Source organism: Artemia sp. Qi Xiang Cuo, chromosome 9 (genome assembly GCF_049724085.1).
Source record: "Artemia sp. Qi Xiang Cuo chromosome 9, ASM4972408v1, whole genome shotgun sequence".
Classification (NCBI taxonomy): Eukaryota; Metazoa; Arthropoda; class Branchiopoda; order Anostraca; family Artemiidae; genus Artemia; species Artemia sp. Qi Xiang Cuo.
In genome coordinates, this window is record NC_142802.1 from 57,926,232 (window position 1) to 57,946,193 (window position 19,962).

Below are 19,962 nucleotides of genomic sequence, written 5' to 3' on the forward strand. Positions count from 1 at the left end.
ACAACCTTTCGATGTGTAATAACCAAAAGCTATAGGAAATTTTAGATTTCAGAGTTAATGGTATCAATGACGCACTTCGTATTACCACGACCATGAATAAAATAGAAGCGCATCCGATTTTCAAATCTTAGGCAAAAATCTAATCCAGTTTTCCAATAAAATGACCTTCATATTCCTTGCCCTTTATTCAGATAAAAAATGGACATTTTTCGTGAAGACTAAAACAGAAAGTCGTGTAAAAAAAATGATCTTTGTTATATTGTTATCTTGGATTCACATTTTGGAATTTTGCACTCAATCTTTAAAAGGATCCTTAGATGTAAAAAATAAAACAACAATTAAATAAATATTGACTTAGAAATTACCCAGCTAACAGCTGTCAAAATTTTCGAAAGTTTCACTGTCACTGATCAGGCAGATAAATGTCCGAAAACGGAAAAATTTGTATTCAGCTCTAAATGAAATTAAATAAAATAAAAAACAAGTTTTTTTTAACTGAAAGTAAGGAGCGACATTAAAACTTAAAACAAATAGAAATTATTTCGTATATGAAAGGGGCTGTCCCCTCCTCAGCGCATTGTTCTTTACGCTAAAGTTTTTTATTGTTTAAAAAAACAAAGTTGTGAGAAAGAGTCAAACTTTAGCGTAAAGAGCGAGGCGTTGAGGAGGGGACAGTCCCTTTCATATAAGGAATGATTTTTCTCAGTTTTAAGTTTTAATGTTGCTCCTTACTTTCAGTTAAAAAAAACTTGTTTTTTTATATTTAATTTCTGAAAGTTTTTGATTTAATGCAGGTTTTGATTTTGGCTCACCGTACATGAATAATTAAAACGACATTTGTATATTAATTTTCCTTTTTTTGGTTAAATGGCTTTCACGAAAGTTGTTTAATTTTATTTACGAACGTTTTTATTAGTAATAAATATACGTAGCTTACGAATTAACTTACGTAACGAACTTCTATATTCGTATATTTTAATACGTTTATTAAAGGGTTCTCCCCCTAGTCAATACCTCGCTCTTTACGCTAAAGTTCGAATTTTGTTCGAAAAACAATTAAACACGCATCCGTGATCTTTCTTCTGTCAAAAATTACAAAATTCCACATTTTTGCAGATAGGAGCTTGAAACCTCTACAGTATGGTTCTCTGATACGTTGAATCTGATGGTGTGATTTTCATTGATGTTCTACGAGTTTTAGGGGGTGTTTTCTCTTTTTTCGAAAATCAGGCAAATTTTCTCAGGTACCTTTGGTACGCGTAACCTTTGATGAGTAGGACTAAACATGATAAAACTTATATATTTGAAATCAGCATAAAAATCTGATTCTTTTGATGTATTTATTGGTATCAAAATTCCGTGTTTTAGAGTTTCGGCTACTATTGAGCGAGGTCGCTCCTTACCTACAGGTCGCTAACACAAACCGTTTGATGATTGAGTAGTTCCATCAAGGGACTGCCCACTCTCTCCTACCTGGTGTCTATTTCAGAGAGCCACTTGTTCATTCATGCCTGGCACGTTACCGTCAAATTTTACCTCTTTGTCCGCACATGCGCAATTCTCGTATTGGAGTTACGCAGTTCCGCCGCACATGGGAATGAGAACCTGGTACATTTGATGTTTGAGAGTGGACAGCCAGTCGAGTTCGATATAATAATATAAGCAGAGCCGTAACCAGGGGCAAAGGGGGTTTGACTTCCCCCATCCTGCGAAATGTTTATCCGACTCGTAACAACATAACAAAAAATATAAGCAATGAATATAAGCAAATTTTTGATGTGTTTAAAAGAATTGTTACCCCCTCCCCTGAAAAAAATTCTTTTGTAACCCCCTCCCCAAAAAAAAAATCACGGATACGGTCCTGATATAAGGTTTATTTTGTAAAGCCAATTTGGTGCAGTATAGACAGAAACTTTTTTTTTAAGGACTTTTTGGCAAAAAGTTAGTTTTGTCGCTATATTACATATCATTTGTTTAAAATAAGAATAGATAATATGGGAAAGAAATCAATTACTTAGGAGTTATTTATGAAACATCTTCATAAAGTATGTTCTAAAGAAATTGTCAAAGGTTTAATTTATTCTACAAGTGAGACGTCCTTACTTTTGGAAATCGAGCCTTGCTCCCACGGGTCTCGCATGTTATACCAAATAGCCCAGTAAATCTACGAAACTCTGGGACAAAATTGCAATATAAAAGATTTTTACACTATTTTGTAGAGAAAAAAATTCTATACGAATAACTATAGGTCCCTCAAAACCCTTTTGTTAGAACAAGGTAAAAAAGAGGGGGAAAGGGGGGAAACTGGAAAAACTCAGGGAAAGATTTATTGTGCGCCCGAACAACACTTCTGCTCTTTTTCTGCGTGGAAAAATCGAAAAAAAAGTTATAGTTTATCGCTGGACTTGGTTTGATTTCCCCTTTAGCGGGGAAGGGGGAGGGGGAAAACAGTTTCCTCGGGAGTTGTGCGATATGGCCGGTCAAAGTGTTGCCCCCAAGGTTTTTTGACTCGATGATTTAAAAAACATGGTATTAAATTCGTATCTTGCTTTTTAGCAGTGTTTTCACTGTAAGGGAGACACTACATCGGGCCTTCAGAGTACGCCGGCAGATTTACTTCGACTATGTAATAGAAACATGAGACAATACTAAATATTAAAAATGAAACAAATCAGGTAACTTCGGTAATCACAGCAAAATCTAATTACGGTTTTGATTGAACTAAAAAGGATAAGATGAAACATTTGCACTAAACATTGTCTTCTTCATCGTTATTAATTAGAACATATGTATTAGAGTGTACAATTCCTTGGCAGTATTCGTCAGCAAGTGTGCGAGGCAGTCCATTTTTTTGGCCACTATAGCAAGAATTGTCGCGTTAGGTACGCGTGCATTTGTAATGAGCCACATTTAGGAGATTATGCGGTGTAGGTTCGATGTCTGTCATGATCGGAGTGAGGCGTCCGTCACGTAATCACCAACACCAGTCTTTCGGGTCGAGTTCTGACTCAGTATTACGCCATTCCATTACATGATTCCATTACTCTATAAGAATGAAGTTTCACAGCCGATGGAGTTGGGAAGTCTCTCTCGGTTCATAAAAAGTTGATATCTTTGAGCTGTTCAGTTTTTCATGAAAAACCATGTACCTAGCTTTCCTAAGACCCTCCCCTTTCCTAGCCTTGTAGAAACACAACAAAATATTATCTCCGGCTTGCTGGACTTCTTCCTTCGTAGAGCGCGGATTAAGGACACTTCACAGTTATTCCTAAATTCTTGACGGCTTTTCAAAAGTGGCAGGACAGCCTGCTTTCATATCCCAAACAAACGGGACGTCGTGTCGCAACCAAGAAAAGCGTGGTCAACAAGAATAGAGTGACAAACCTGTTCTAGTGATCTTTTGATAAAGTTGACAGTGCTATTTAGTTGACAGTGCTCTTGACTTGATACTGGTTTCGAAGTAGAGATCCCTGGCTTCCGGAGGCAGGTGATGGAGGAGAAGAATCAATAAATACATAGTGTCGTTTCCGACTACTGCGGTTACCCTTTCCTTGGCCGCATTAACACCTGTTAATGCAATCAGAACGATAGCATCTCTCTCTGTAGGAAGGACAGTAAAGCCGGCTTGGACAAGCTTCTTACCAATAGCTCGAATAATGTTCTGGTTATTGTTGGGATTCAACAAGAAGTCTTCCTTCTTCCTTTGCGGCTTTATACTCAGTGTGAAATCGACGGTCGGACACTGGACACCTTTCATTCGTCTAACCTTGGTAACATCTTTAGTCGACGGACCTGAAGTGTAACCATCAAAGACGATGGAAGCATTTCGAATACTTCTGTGTCACGAATGAAACGCAACTGTAGCAAATCTGTTCAAAAATGTTTCTTGTTTTCCATGGAATATGCTGGGACGGCGATCCACCATCGATCACGTATTTTTCCGGCTCTTTTGATAGGACGTTCACAGGTTCTGCCTTTGCTAATTTTCAAATAGCTTTCGCTACCTCCGCTTTATCTGGTTGTCGCAGCAGGCTTGACGATTCGAAACGGGCAGTGGGATAGCTTGAGAGTTCGAATCTGGGAGTTTCTTCCATATCCCCCCCGGCTGTAGTTGTCGCTGCTGCAAGACGTTAGAACAGAAGACTTGTGTCAATTTGCATGTCTTCACCGTCATCTTAGGAAATGTTGCCTTGATAGGCCATCGTAATCACTTTGCTTTTGCGCTTGAAGATGTAGTGATCGGCATCGGCGTCGTCCATTGACTTCAGAAATTCTTTTCCTATCGCCTTTGCTGCATCCGCGTTGACATTTCTTGCTGCTGTCATACCGTTCGATATATTGCGCAATTGAATGCAGTTGTCACGCGGACAGGACTGCGCAAAAAGCAACTAAAGCCCTTGTGTCCTTTATATCTCTTTCTGTCAGATCTGGTCTTGCGGAAACATGCTGGTCAGATGACACGTACTCAACGTCGGTGAGTGACTGCATAAACTCGTTAATTTAAACTCGCACTGGCATTGACATTATCCAGATCAACCTTTGTGTCTCACTCATTCCATTTCCTCTCGTGAGTCCCATTCTTATTTTTAACAGCGTCATCAGTACTGGCTCAATTACTAAGTTGGGAGAAGGCCCAGCCAAAAACCTATCGCTTCTTCGAATAACAAATATCCCATCCGTGACGTCTTTATGCAGCTTCTAGTTTCTTTCTTTCAGCTCTTCCATTTGCCGAAGAAATATCTTCACCGATTTGGTATAAAGGTTGTGGTCTGCAGCTGCAAAGCAAGGGAGCGTCTCAGAGATTGCTTGAAAATACTGCACCCAGTTTCCGGTCCTTTCTGCCCTGCTGGAATTCTTAAGCACTCCGAACATTTCTGAATACTGAAGCCATATTTTTGCAGTCCTGTTGTTCTGAAGTGTGTCTTCAAATTCCATCATTCGCGTTAGGATTCGACGCACTACGTCTGCTTTTGATACGTCTTCAAGGGTTACTTCATCATTCAGTAGAGCAATAACATATTGCCGAAGCTTCTGCAAAGTCTTGATGACTCGCACGTATATCATCTGTACAGCTGAAACCATACGATTTGCAAATGAGAGTGATCTGCAATGCTGAATCTATAAGCTCGTGCGCTCTCATGGCTCTTGAAACAGCCTACCGGCATATAGGCATTCGAGTACTCCATTTATTCCTTTTTCCGTCATCAAGTGTCCGATCGCTCCAAGAAAGCTCGTACGGCAATGGAGATCACCGATCATTGGACCTGCTGCCTTAGATGACTATCAGGAGGCTCAGCATTGATGATGTTCACCGCTTTCATGTACAAAGGTTGGTTAAAAGTAACAACTGGTACCATTCTCTGCTAGCGAGCTTAATCGGAGATACCACTTGAAGTCTTGCAAGCACAAATAAGGTATGAGGGACTATGGTCTATCATAGACAGAAAAACAATTAACGAAGCGCCTTTGTATGACCCATGGTGAATTGCTTGCATAAATCCACTCCATCCACCACATTTCGTGTCATGCATCCGGCTTGCATGCCATAGTAAGTCAATGCCATCGATTTTGCTGTCAAAGGTGATGGTCGGGATGGGTTTGTACACAAGACTTTTCTGATTTTGGTTTCTGTTGTAGAAGAAGTAAGGCAATTGTCCAACCTGCTGGAGTACGTCAAAATTTACAGCTGCTCTTGGGATTATGATTGGAAATATAGGTAGCCTTGGTGTGGCAGCAGCTAGAATGCCCATCTCCTGGAAAGTACCTTTTCCGTCGATAGTGCAAATTTGGTCTGACATTGTCGCCAATGAACTGCATAAAAGTTTTAGAAGTCATCCCTGGAAATTTTGTACCATGAGTTACTGCGACAGAACGCTCGAGTCGAAGAACTTCAGAGTAAGAAGTAGAAAAACCTAGCCTATTCAGCTGGTCGATGAGAAAACGTGAACCAGATTGCTGGTGTAGCTGGACAACAAGCTATACTTGTAAAGTAGCCAGCAAATATTGGGGACGGCAAGCCTGCATTCTTACTTGACCGATTGAACCTACCAGTAGGTACTGAATCTCCAGCAAACAGGAAAAGAGAAGCACCAGGGAATATGATATTAAACTCTCGCTAAAACGGTGTTAGAGGGTTTTAAAACCGAGTTGATAGACCTTTGTCTCCTCTCCAAATTCTGTAGAGCCGTCTGAATATCTTTTCCCTTTAGAACATATCTTGATTCCCCCCTCTTTTTCCCTAGTAACTTGAAAACGGGGGGAAAGGCTAATGACAGAGCAATCAAAGTAACAAATTCATTCTTCTCGCACTGGGAAACACATGTCTTGTAGTACCAAAAAAACAAGTCTGCTGAAGACTGCTGTACAGGATCTCTGTTTACCCCCTCTTTTCCCCCTGTAACTGGGGAAATGGGGGAATGACTTATTACACAATAATAAAGAAACGTATATTCGATCTTTTCGGACCCAAGAGCGTCAGGAATGCCATTCTCAGCATCAAAAACTACCGGTCGTAGATTTTCGAGTTTTCCTCTGGATTTTCCCCTTCCCCCCGTTTTTCCCCCTGTCCCGCCAAGGGGACTCTTAGGGACTTTTGGTATGTTGTACAGAATTTTTTTTCTACAAAATGGTGTAAAAATCATTTATATTGCAATTTTGTCGAAAATCGTCAATTTTTTCCGTAGATTTACTGGACCAAAATGTCGGCTGATAGCTCCGGGACTTACCCAACCAAAGGATTGATATTTCGCTCTGTTGGGCATTGAACCTTATATTTGTAAAATAAATAACAATAATAAAAAAATTAAAATAAAATAGAAGTAAAGAGCCTTTCTCAAGCTTCAAACGAACAAAAACTATATGAGACGGGATGCCATCTCCTAAAAGCCTTAGTCATTTAACTAAAGCCAAATTCATACTTTAGTGAGCGAATTATTAATATGTATGATGTGTAAAACTTTGGGCGTAAATAATCGAGGGATTGAGGGGTGGCAGCCAGGGGCGTCGTTTGGGGGGAGGGGGCAGCTGCTCTCCAATAATGTGGAGAAAAAATTATTATATGTCCCATACTCCTTGACTATCCGGACATGGACCCCTATTGCCCCCCCTCCCCCCAGTAAAAATGCTGGAGATTTGCCACTGGCGGCAATTTTTGTTCGTTTTTAAGACGTAACGTCGCTCTTTACTTTCCTTAAAAAAACAACTTTTATTTCTGTCCCTGTTTGATATCGTTTTCAGGATGGTCCTAATTTTGAAACATAGCAATGCCTCGAAAATTAACTTTCAGCCCATGATATTCAAATTCTTAGGAGACGTGTCCTCTCTCTTTTTTTAAACCATGCCAATATTCTTACGCTAATTCTTTTGGAAAGTATCTTTGGTGATTGGTGACTTATATTTGATTAGTTGTACTTATTTAGAAATTACCTCAAAAGCCGACTTTTTTTTATCTGTTTTTACATCCTTTACATACCCTCGATTACGCTAACTGTTTGATTAGAAAATCTGTCCAAATTTAAGCAAACAGATAGAGAAGGAGAGAGAAAGAGAAGGAGAGATATAGTCTAAGAGAGAGAAAGAGAGAGAGAGAGAGAGAGAGAGAGAGAGAGAGAGAGAGTATTAAAATGAACTAGGCGGACTGTAATGAAAAAGTGAAGAGCCATGGCTAATTGTGGAAAAAGCCAAGACAGATGGTCTGAGTGGACTGTGATAATTTTTCTGTGCTTCTCTTGAACACACATCGGCCATTCTTATTTAAGTATTCTATTAGATTTGCAAAGGTCACATTTAGTTAATTTGACACACACGTGAATAAAAAAAATAACTACCAATTAACTGTAATCGGTTTTAGCGATAAAAACAGACATATGGACCCTTTTTCGAATTTTTTATCAAAGAACAAAAAATCAGTTTTATTGGTCTCATTATTGGACAGACTTGTAAAATTTTATTTATTCATGTAATCATTTGAGATACGAGGATGCAGACTGTAAATTAACTCCAAAGATCAAGTCTGATGAAGATTATTTTCAAACTCATAATCGGCAAAGCTGGCAATTGTCTCCCTTTTTGTTCCCATAGTTTCAATGTTTGGATTGATGTAGGGGCGAATCCCCAGCATTTTTATTGGGGAGGGGGCAGTTGGGGTCCATATCCGGATCGTCAAGGGGCATGGGATATATAATAATTTTTTCTCCACACTACTGGGGGGTAACTGCCCCATTGCCCCCCCAAACGACGCCCCTGGATGGATATACTACGTTCATGTTCATAGCAGCTAAAAATTCCGATATTGGTACTTACGTGTTATCCCGACCACACTCAAGAAGTGAAATTAGGTTAGTCATAATGAAATATACCTAAAAATGATGAAAATATAATACTTTAGCAACAAAATTATGAAAGTACAACAAAGAATTATGGAAAACAGGCCGCACAGAAAGCATTGTATTCAATACCTAAACAACTATATATATTAAATATTAAATTAAAATATACCTGCACAGTAGTTTATTTCACTTAGGCTAGGCTGATTATCTGCGAGGGTACACAGAAAAACCGATTCTAAACAGACCAAACTTCTTGAGTGTGGTCGGAATAATCTGTAAGTACACCAATAATATGCAGAATGCTCACATATTCAGATAACAATCAGCATTATGGACTTTTTTCTATAATAAATTTTTTTCATTTTTTTAAATATTATTTTCTAAATTTATTTGGCCTATTTATTAAATTATTTTAAATTTTTTTAAATATTTAATTTTTTTAAATAATTAATGATATTCCAATTTGACATTGCTAATATCTGATTCTTGAAAAGGCGTCGTTAAAGTTAACTTTTTAGTTTTGCTTATTTGTTTACATGATTTAATAGGACAACACTGCCAAAATGCTGTAAAACTATAAAAAATTTCATAATTTTGAAACAACATAAAGAAGGGTCTTAGAAAATAGCGGCTTTCACGGGGGTAAGACCTAAATTGGGCACAGGAGGCAAAGACGGTTTTGTTTTGATGTCCTGGCTGCTTTAAGTATTTCTCATCTTTGGGTATACAATTTATTTATTAACAGCAAGGGATCAGGTCCGCAGGTCAATTCATATGTCGGGGAATGAAGTTTTTAACCTAACATAACTTCAGGACATTTGTAAATTTGTTACTTCGTTGCATTGTCATGCTATTTAGTTTACGCCGGGTGAACATATGTGAAAAATAATTATCCCAACTAATTTGCAAAGCCTTGTGCGTTAGGTTTAAGGACTTTCTATTACTATGACAACAGGAAGGGAAAATCATCGACATTTATAGAAATCCTATAATTGGAGAGCTCAGATGAACAATATTAACCTAATAAAGTCTGAAAAAAAATCTCGAAAAATCTGGTGACTGAAATTCAAACCAGAAAAAATACCAATAATTGTTAAGTAGCTGAGCTGGTCAAAACCCAGCATAACTTTTCTAAACGTAACATTAGTAATGTAAGTATTCTTCTAATTTTCAGTTCAAAGGTTCAAGCTTTTCTACGGCTAACTGATGAAAACTCAAACAAAAGTTTTAATTCAACTGGCTCGTCATGCGAGTCACGCGAAGATTCGTCAAGTTCAAGCAATTTATCAGTTGAATCGGAAGATACAACTCGCGTCAATATGGGACCAAAAGAGAGACAGTAAGTATATAAACCCAGTCCAGCAGTCTTTTGTTGATTATATTCAACGACACAACCAGAGGGAGGAGGTTCTAAACCCCTTCCCCAAAAGGAGGCAATATGAAAATGAACACCATAAAAAAAAATTGGCGTCACCTTTCCCGACGCTGGGTTACTATTCTCTAATATTAAAAACAATGCTTCCTGGCAATGAAATGAAGTGACCATCTTTTGTCCCAACTGAAACTATTGGAAGGGGGGCAATCCGGTATTTTTATTATTTTTTGTTTGCCGTCGACTGACATTGATTTTTCTTTTGATAAATCATTATTTTACCCCTCCCGCCCTCATCCTGTGAGTGACTCAGATCTTCTCCACAATAGTATGAGGAATTCGTTCATTTATTTACTCTAAGTATTTAAACAATATTTACTATTATTCCAAGGATTGTGCGAATGATAAAACTTTCCCCAGAGCGGGGCTATTAGTAAGGAGTAAGATATCTGTAACTCTATTTTCCTGCTGGTATATCGTACAGCACTTGTCAACAGAATGTCAAGTAATTTTATGGCCATGCTACTTTTTCGTTTATATGTAAAATCAAAGTAAACGAATATATAATAACAGGGAAAACTTTTAATTGAAACACCAATGAAATATTCATAATTTATTTTAAATTATTCAGTTGAATGGACTAAATCTAAAGCTGGTCGTCCGTGGTTGGGGTGGGAGGATGTCGTAAGGAAAGATTTAAGGAAAATGTGAACTTCCTGGGAGGGTGTAAAAAGGGGGGCTTTGAATAGATCGGGATGGAAACGGATCGTGCTTAGCTGTGTTGGCCTCAGGTGGTTTGGCGCTGCGGTGAGTAGTTGTTAGTAGTATTAGTGGTATCTCAATTAAACTTTTTCCCCTTGTCACAGATTTCTACATTTTCATTTTATTTCTTAACGCGGTTGCCTGGAATGCTTTTCTCACTAAAATCTGTCCTTTTGAAATGAAACCGTCATAGCGATCCATTTGAATTTTCTTTAGTAAACAGCATATAATCAACATGTAATTGTAAGTTCACTAATTATACGAGGTAAGTAGGATCTTACCTTAACTTGGTAGTATCATTAGTAAGGGAGGGGGTTACAAGGAATATTTAAAAAGTAAAATGGCCAAACTGTAAGCTTTTTTTTTACATTAAGAAAAAATTTGGAAGAAATAAATACGTTCTGAGACCCTACTGGTTATACACTATATACGACAATATATATATATATATATATATATATATATATATATATATATATATATATATATATATATATATATATATATATATATATATATATATATATATATATATATATATATATATATATATATATATATATAATATATAATAAATATAAATATATAATATATATATATATATATATATATATATATATATATATATATATATATATATATATATATATATATATATATATATATATATATATATATATATATATATATATATATATATATATATATATATATATATATATATATATATATATATGAAAACAAGGTTTTGTGCATGAATGAATTGTGTTCGGATCAGGGAGGCATAAAAACGCAGACACCGTTTAGTTACTCCTGCTTCAGGTAGAGACATGACAATGTTGACAATAATAGTTTAATGCGATCTTATTGATTCAACTTCTTCTTTAAGAAAAGAAAGTAAATAAAAATGTATTTCCTGGAAAATAGGCCTTTATAGAGATAAAACTAGACGCATCGATGATTCCATTGTATCTTCTCGCTTTGTAAACGATTTTTGAGGACCCCTTGTACGACTAGCTTTAAATGCATGAAGAGAGAAAAATTCAAATCATTACTTAGGTTCACTTGCCTTTAAGTTTTTCATGTTTTCTTTTGAAATGTAACCTTATTCTTATCGCGTGTCTGAAGTCCACCGCACCTAAAACTACAAAATTTTGCAAGAATTATGAAATTTGTTTTTCGTCTCTTTTTATTTTGGAATGCAGTTGATTTGTGAGATTGCATAAGTTCTAAGGTAATGCGCAATGCGGCCTTATTACCTAGCGCTAAATAAAATGTACATTATAAGACCATAAAATGTTATTGCTGCTATCTGGCTTATAATACAAACCTGGAGTTCCTGGCGAGAGGTTGCTCACTTCCAAAATTCATGTGCCCCGGTGGGCCGTGCCATACATGGCGGGAGTATGCCAAACGTTGTACGAGGAGACACGACAGAAGTTGCTCCATACGGTGTGTGCCCGCGTGGTAGAGCAGTAGGCTCTCTGGGATGTACACCAGTTGGCTGATAGGGGGCGCTCCCCGGCTCCTATTCAGATAGTAAGAGAGAGAGAGAGAGAGAGAGAAATTTTGTTAAAATAAAACAAAATGACATAAAAAACAACAAAGAGAATTCTTTAAGTAATATTCTTTAATTCTTCAAGTTTTGCGCCAAGGGCGCATTTTTGCTTCCCTTGGTGCACTATCTAAAGTCAGGCACCTGGCATCACTGTTCGTTATAGCAGCTTGGGCACGCAGAGAAATGAAAATAGAATTGCATCCCCTCGTTGGTGCTAAGTGGTTTTCGCTTAACCCTATTATATTTCGATCTTTTTTATTAGCCACGAAAATACTATCGAAGCTTTGTTTTTATATCTCCCTGAAGACGGAGGGGTGCGGACCTTCATCAAACTAATTTCACATTTGTCATGCAGCCTCGGCTTTTATCTAATTAAATAAAAAACAAGTTTTGTTTTTAACTGAAAGTAAGGAGCGACATTAAAACTTAAAACCAACAGAAATTATTCCGTATATGAAAGGGGCTATCCCCTCCTCAACGCCTCGTTCTTTACGCTAAAGTTTGACTATTTCTCACAACTCTATTTTTTAGAACAATAAAAAACTTTAGCGTAAAACTCAGGCGCGTAACTTTTTATGGGTAGGACTAAACTTGATTAAACTTATATATTTGAAATCAGCATACAAATTTGATTTTTTTGATGAATCTAATATTGGTATCAAAATTTCGTTTTTTAGAGTTTCGGTTGCTATCGAGCCGGGTCGCTCCTTACTTACAGTTCGTTACCACGAACTGTTTGAAAAACAATTATTAGTAAGCAACATGAAACGTATTCTAAATACAGCACGTACATAAGGAGGGGGCTTAGGATACCTACCCTAAACAGCTAAGACTTTAACGATCTGGGTCCTTATTTCCTAAGCTTTTTCAAGAAATTGTTGGTTTTTCTAATTTTGCGTAAGAAATCAAATTTAAAAAAAAATAGTGTTTTATGCTCATTAAAACTTTGAACTAGTGTAGGTATTTCACAGAAATAGGGTTTACATTTAATAATGGGACCCTGCTTCACTGTTCCGGTGGTTTTCTTATTTCTAGCACCAGACACGTACACGGGGTAAGCGCTTGTACGGAGCTCCATATTTGCAGTTGAAGACCCTTAGTTGCACCAGTCTCATTTAGGTTCTTGATATATACCTATATATTACGATTTTTGCCAATTTTTTCTATTGATGAGGTTATAATACCGATATTTCTGATACCGATATTCAAATAGAGCTCTTTACTTTTAATTGCAAGGAGGATAAAAAAAAAATATATATAGTACCGGATTTTTGTGGAAATGATTCGGCCCTCTCACCTCTATCCTCTCAAAAAACAATCTCATTTCTTTTACGTAAAAGTATTTTGCACCATTTTTTTCACATTTTTGTTTGTAATATTCACCACGTTTATGTTCTATTTTGATAAGACAGACAAAAGGGAAAACTTTAAAACTGAAGTGTTTTACAATCTCTATAGTTAATTTTACACAAAAATATGGCTTCTTTTAATTAGTGTTTCATGGCGCTGTAAAAAAAATTTCATATGCCATAACTTTTAAAAACTCAAACAGTTCACGGTAACGAACTGTAAGTAAGGAGCGATGGGGCTCAATCTTAACCGAAACTCCAAGAAACAGAGTCTTTATGACAATAGATGCATCAAAATAATCGAATTTTGATGATTATTTAAAATATATAGAATGCATCAAATTTAATGCTACCAATAAAAAAGTTACGAGCCTGAGAAAATTTGCCCAATTTTTGAAAAAGGGGGAAACGTCCCCAAAATATCAAGTGATCTTAATGAAAATCGCACCATCAGATTTAAGATATAAGAGAACCCTAGTGAAGAAGTTTCAAGCTTTTATGTACAAAAATGTGGAATTTTGCATTTTTTGCCAGAAGAAAGAACACGAATGTGTGTTTATTTGTTTGTTTTTGTTGTTTTTTTCCCGAGGGGCGATCGTATCGAACCGGTCATCGCCCCCTCCTCAATACCTCGCTCTTTACGCTAAAGTTTTTTTTATAGAACTTTTAAAAGAGCTTAATATTCTAATTAAACGCCACTTGTGATTCAGGAGTCGTTCTTAAATAATTGTAACAAAAAGTCAAACTTTTGCGTGAAAAACGAGGTATTGACTGGGGTGACCTCCTTCATTTTTTGTTCGTTTTAAGTTTTAATGTTGCTCCTTATTTTCAGTTGAAAAACTTGTTTTTCTTATTTAATACTTTAAAGGTCATAATGTAGTGACCAAAAATATTCAATTATAGTGATAAATACCTTTTCCACAAGCTTTATTTTCTATGAATTATCTTTGCTTTTGAATTATGATTACTAGCATAAATAATACTACAAAATAAACCACTTAGCCATATTTTATAGTAGAACTAAATTCTTTACCGTTTAACATTTAATGGCGAGTGTCTCAACTAAAGGATTTTACTGAATTGACGAATAATTATTTTATTTCCTTTTTTTACAGTGTTTCACCGTGGGATTTTGAATTCCTGTGCGTTGTAGGAAAAGGAAGTTTCGGAAAAGTTCTACTGGCTAAACATATCCACGACAAACAACATTATGCTATTAAGGTAACCCCCCCACTTTTATTATATTACTTTTATTATATTTTTATTATATTATACTTTTATTATATTTATTATATTAAACCACTTATATTTTATTATATTTTATCATAATAAACCACTTTTATTATATTTATTATATTATAATATTATTATATTATATTATTTTCTATGAATTCTCTTTAGACGAAACTTAATTTTGAACCATATAAAGCTAAAGTGCCTATATAATACGGTAACTGCTCATCCAGGAATTTGGTTGAAGCTAATGGTGGACTAAATATCAAAATTCTTATTGGAGAGGGCCTACACTTTCATTTCATGTAGTTTCCAAATGTTTATACGAACATGTCAAGTAAGGTTTTTGCAGTCGTTTTATACACATTTCTTTAGCTCAGGAATTTTCTGTAGAGGGAGGGGAACATATTATTATAAATAAATTGTATATTTGTAAATCATTGTTTACAAAATTGAATTTAATCGCATTTAACTCTTACATCATTAGCCATATTGCCGGTGGACAGCAAAAATCATGCATCTGTTTCCTTTTGTTGATTTTTTCGAAGTCACTAACAATTGTCTTATTGTTTTTTTTTTTGTTTATTCGGAATTACTAGCTCTGAAAAATCCTCGTATATTTTTATTGTTTATTTTCAGTGTAGGTATTTGTTCGCTATTCTGAAAGTTTAAAAAATTACACGAACTCGGCTTAAACTACCCATGAGTATTAAAATACATACTAATGCTGATGAAAATCGGTATATCTTTGTTAAAAGACATATCGATTTTTAAGGCAAAAAAATATATTGAAGGCCTTAAAATGTAGCCCTTTTTTGGCCTTCTACCGCAAAAACTAAATGTTGATTTTCAAATTTGATTTTCAATAACAACCAGACTGGTGCAGTCATATCGTCAATGAGAATGGAAACCCTACAACCTAACCGTCAATTTTAGAACTAATCATATCAAAAAGCTTGTGGTAGCAAAAATAAATCCAGAGCAAATAATAATCAAAATTCGAAACTCAAACTTTTAAAGCAATATGTAGGCCTACACAACAAGAATCTCTTGTCCCTCCCCCACTCCTTATGTACAGGATAATTTTCAGATCGTTTCAAGTTTTAATGTTGCTCTTTACTTTTATTAGCTACTAGGTTTCAGTAGAGAAAATGCCGGTCGCTTTTTCCTGTGTAATACATATATAATTGTTTTTTTCAGAAATGAATTGTTTATCTTCTATATCATGCGTTATCTAAATATCTAATTTAATTACCTTGTGGCAGCGGAGTGGATACAGCTACGCCCTGGAACTAGCAGGGACGATGGTTCAATCCCTGGTGTCGCAAGGAAATGTTATATGATCAATGTTTACACTATTTTTTTATAAATAACGTAAATAGTAATAAATTAAAAGAAAATGTAGGCAATTTTTCTGTTTAGGTCTATAGGCTGCACTTAGCTTTATGATTTTGCTTGGTAATATAAGACAACATCAGAAGTCATAGTTGCAGTGGTAACCACATCCTAGTAAAGAACAAACCACGGACCATAGTAAGCAAAATTTAAAAATGTGTTTTGAAGAAAAAACTGTCACTGGTTTGTAAATACAAAAACAAATTTAAATACATGATGATGTGGCAATCGCAATAAAATTTAACAATCTTGATTCTTTTATTACCCCTTCATGCCTCAAACATGAAAAGCATTCAGAATATTTTGTGCTTTTGGATGACCGAATGTTTCTCAGGATATGATCAGCACTTTATTGTAGTAACCATTGTTGCAATGTCGAAATATTGATTCGTACAAACAAGGCTCTAAAATGTACCAGACACCAAAATTGTTAGCAGATGTTGTGGAAGCTTTGCATCTTGCACACAAGTTTTGCACACAGCAAATATTTTGTATCTGGTTAACGATTAAATAACAAAAACAAGTTTTTTCGACTGAAAGTAAGGAGCAACATTAAAACTTAAAACGAACAGAAATTATTACGTATATGAGGGGGTTCGCCCCCTATTCAATACCTCGCTCTTTACGCTAAAGTTCGAATTTTCTTCCAATTCTTTAAGAATGACCTCTGAATCACAAAGGCCGTTTAATTAGAATAGGTAGCTTTTTTGAAAGTACTAAAAAAAACTTTAGCGTAAAAAACATTTTTTCATTGTGCGTTTTTATTTTCATTTTGCTCTCGTGTAAAAATAGGAAAAGTAGACTTAGGCCTTTTTTCCAAAACGCCACGGATATAGCGTTTACTGATGACAGAGAAGGAGATACGCAGCTTGGATATCGACAAATGACGATATTTGTTGAATGCTGTTGTCATAAACTCAAACTAAGCGCAATCATTTTCTGACCTTTTGAAAGGATAAATAAAAAAAACAAGTTTTTTTTTAACTGAAAGTAAGGAGCGACATTAAAACCGTATATGAAAGGGGCTGTACCCTCCTCAGCGCCTCGCTCTTTATGCTAAAGTTTGACCCTGTCTCACAATTTTATTTTTATAAACAATAAAAAACTTTAGTGTAAAGAGCGAGGCGCTGAGGAGGGGGCAGCCCTTTTCATATACGGATAAATTTCTGTTCGTTTTAAGTTCTAACGTCGCTCCTTACATTTAGTTTAAAAAACTTTTATTTATTTATATAAATATAATACAGTATGATCATCCCTATCTTAACCATCAAACAGTTCGTGGTAACGAACTGTAAGTAAGGAGCAACCCGACTCAATAGTAACCAAAACTCTAAAGACCGAAATTTTGATACCAATAGATACATCAATAGAATTACATTTTTATGCTGATTTCAAATATATAAGTTTTATTAAGTTTAGTTTTACCCATCAAAAGCTACACGCCTGAGAAAATTTGCCTTATTTTCGAAAAAAGGGAGAAACAACCCCTAAAAGTCATATAATTTGAATGAAAATCACACCATCAGATTCAGCGTATCAGAGAACCCTACTATAGAGGTTTCAGTCTCCTATGTGCAAAAATGTAGAATTTCGTATTTTTTGCCAGAAGAAAGATTACGGATGCGTGTTTATTTTTTTTTTTATTTTTTTTTTTTTCCCAGGGGTGATCGTATCGATCCAGGAGTCCTAGAATATCGTGAGAGGGCTCATCTGATTGGAAATCAAAAGTTCTAGTAAGTGACCAAAAAAATTAAAGGGCAACTTGGCCCCCTCCCACGCTCATTTTTTCTCGAAGTCACCCAATTAAAATTTTGAGATAGCCATTTTGTTCAGCACAGTCGAAAGTATAATAAATATGTCTTTCAGGATGACTTAATCCCCAACAGTTCCCAGGGAAAGGGCTGCAAGTTATGAACTTTGCCCATTGTTTACATTAAATAAAAAAAACAGGTTTTTTTTTAACTGAAAGTAAGGAACGACGTTAAAACTTGAAACGAACAGAAATTATTCCGTATATGAAAGGGGCTGTCCCCTCCTCAACGCCTCGCTCTTTACGATAAAGTTTGTTATTGTTTAAAAAAATAGAGGTGTGAGAAAGTCAAACTTTAGCGTAAAGAGCGAGGCGTCGAGGAGGGGACAGCCCCTTTCATATACGGAATAATTTCTGTTCGTTTTAAGTTTTAACGTCGTTCCTTTCTTTCAGTTAAATTTTTTTTTTTATTTAGTTTGTGAACGTTTTTGAATTAATGCAGGTTTTGATTTTGGCTCACCGTACGTTAATAATTAAAACAAAATTTGCATATTAATTTTACTTTTATTTGGTTAAATGGCTTTCCCGAAACTTCTTTAATTTTATTTAGGAAAGGTTTTATTAGTAATAAATATACGTAACTTACGAATTAACTTACGTAACGATCTTTTATATTCATAGATTTTAATACGTATATCAGGGGGTTCGCCTCCTAGTCAATACCTCGCTCTTTACGCTACAGTTCGAATTTTGTTCAAATTCTTTAAAAATGGTCCCTTAATCACAAAGGCCGTTAATTAGAATAATAGCTCTTATGAAAGTACTAAAAATCTTTGGCTTAAAGAGCGAGGTATTGACTAGGGGGTGAACCCAATCATATACGCAATGTTTTCTGTTCATTTTAAGTTTTGATGTTGCTCCTTACTTTCAGTTGAAAAACTTGTTTTTTTTAATTTAATTTCTGTTATTTTTCTTTAATAATGCTGGGAAATCCGGCGCCCCCTTCATAGCAATGTCCCTTCCCCCATGAAAACTTCCTTCATGGAAAGATTCTCTCATCTAACCCCCGAACCCCCCTCCCACCTATCAGAAAAAATCCCCCCTAAAAACCTCTGTATACTTCCCAATAACCAATACTGTATGTTAACATTGGGTAAAGTTCATAACTTGCAGCCCTCCCCCCGGGGACTTCGGGGGATTAAGTCATCGTAAAAGACATAGTTATCATATTTTCGACCATGCTGAACATAATTCATATCTTAAAATTTTGATCGGGTAATTTTGGAAAAAAATGACCGAGGGAGAGGGTCTAGTTGCCCCCAATTTGCTGGCCCCTTAAACAGCGCCCTATAACTTTTAATTTCCGTTCCAATGAGCCCTCCCACGATATTCTAGGACCACTGGTTCGATACGATCACCCCTGGAAATAAAAAAAAAAAATAAAAAAAAAATAAACACGCATCCGTGATCTTTCTTCTGACAAAAAATGCAAAATTCCACATTTTTGTAGATAGGTGCTTGAAACCTTCTATAATTTTTAGGGGGTCTTTCCCCCTTTTTTTTCTAAAATCAGCAAAATTTTCTCAGGCGCGTAACTTTTGATGGGTAAGACTAAACTTGATGAAACTTATATATTTGAAAGCATTAAAATCCGATTCTCTTGATGTATCTATTGGTATCAAAATTCCGTTTTTTAGAGTTTTGGTTACCATTGAGCCGGGTCGCTCCTTACTTACAGTTCGTTACCACGAACTGTTTGATTCTAGAATCAGACAAGGCTATCGAGCCAGTATTGTTTTACCGACAGCAATGTGTACATTATAAAGAACTAGTGTTTTTTACTATTTAGTCCACAGATAAAAACAAATTGAAAACCAGATTTTCGTGAAGATTTCAAATTACTTATCACATGATACCATTTATTTTAACTGATAATGCTTTCTGTAATAAAGTGATGGCTTCCTCTGTACACCGATTCTCAATGGAAAGCACTTTACCCTGGTAACTATCCTCAATGGCTGCTGTTTCAATTTCTGTTTCCAACCTAAAATATAGTGTTTCCTATTGACGATGAAGAAAACAAGCAACTTTGACGTCGTTTAAAACGACATTTTGCCGAGTACTTAAATGGTCGACAAAACCTAATTCAAGCGTGAACAGTTTCTGTCCTGTTAACAGGACTCGTGAACAAAACGAGGCCTGTTATTTGTTGTAGC

The 19,962-nt window shown here is 35.7% G+C and overlaps 1 protein-coding gene across 1 annotated transcript in view; it reads left to right on the plus strand.

Annotated features, from left to right (window-relative positions):
• The window catches only part of LOC148948870 (serine/threonine-protein kinase Sgk2-like), a 48,484-nt gene that overhangs the window by 14,741 nt on the left and 13,781 nt on the right, over positions 1-19,962 (plus strand). Inside the window, exons 5-6 of the mRNA XM_089094774.1 lie at positions 9,502-9,666; positions 14,484-14,589. Coding sequence (XP_088950900.1) covers positions 9,502-9,666; positions 14,484-14,589 — 271 coding nt within the window. The remainder of the gene's footprint in view (positions 1-9,501; positions 9,667-14,483; positions 14,590-19,962) is intronic.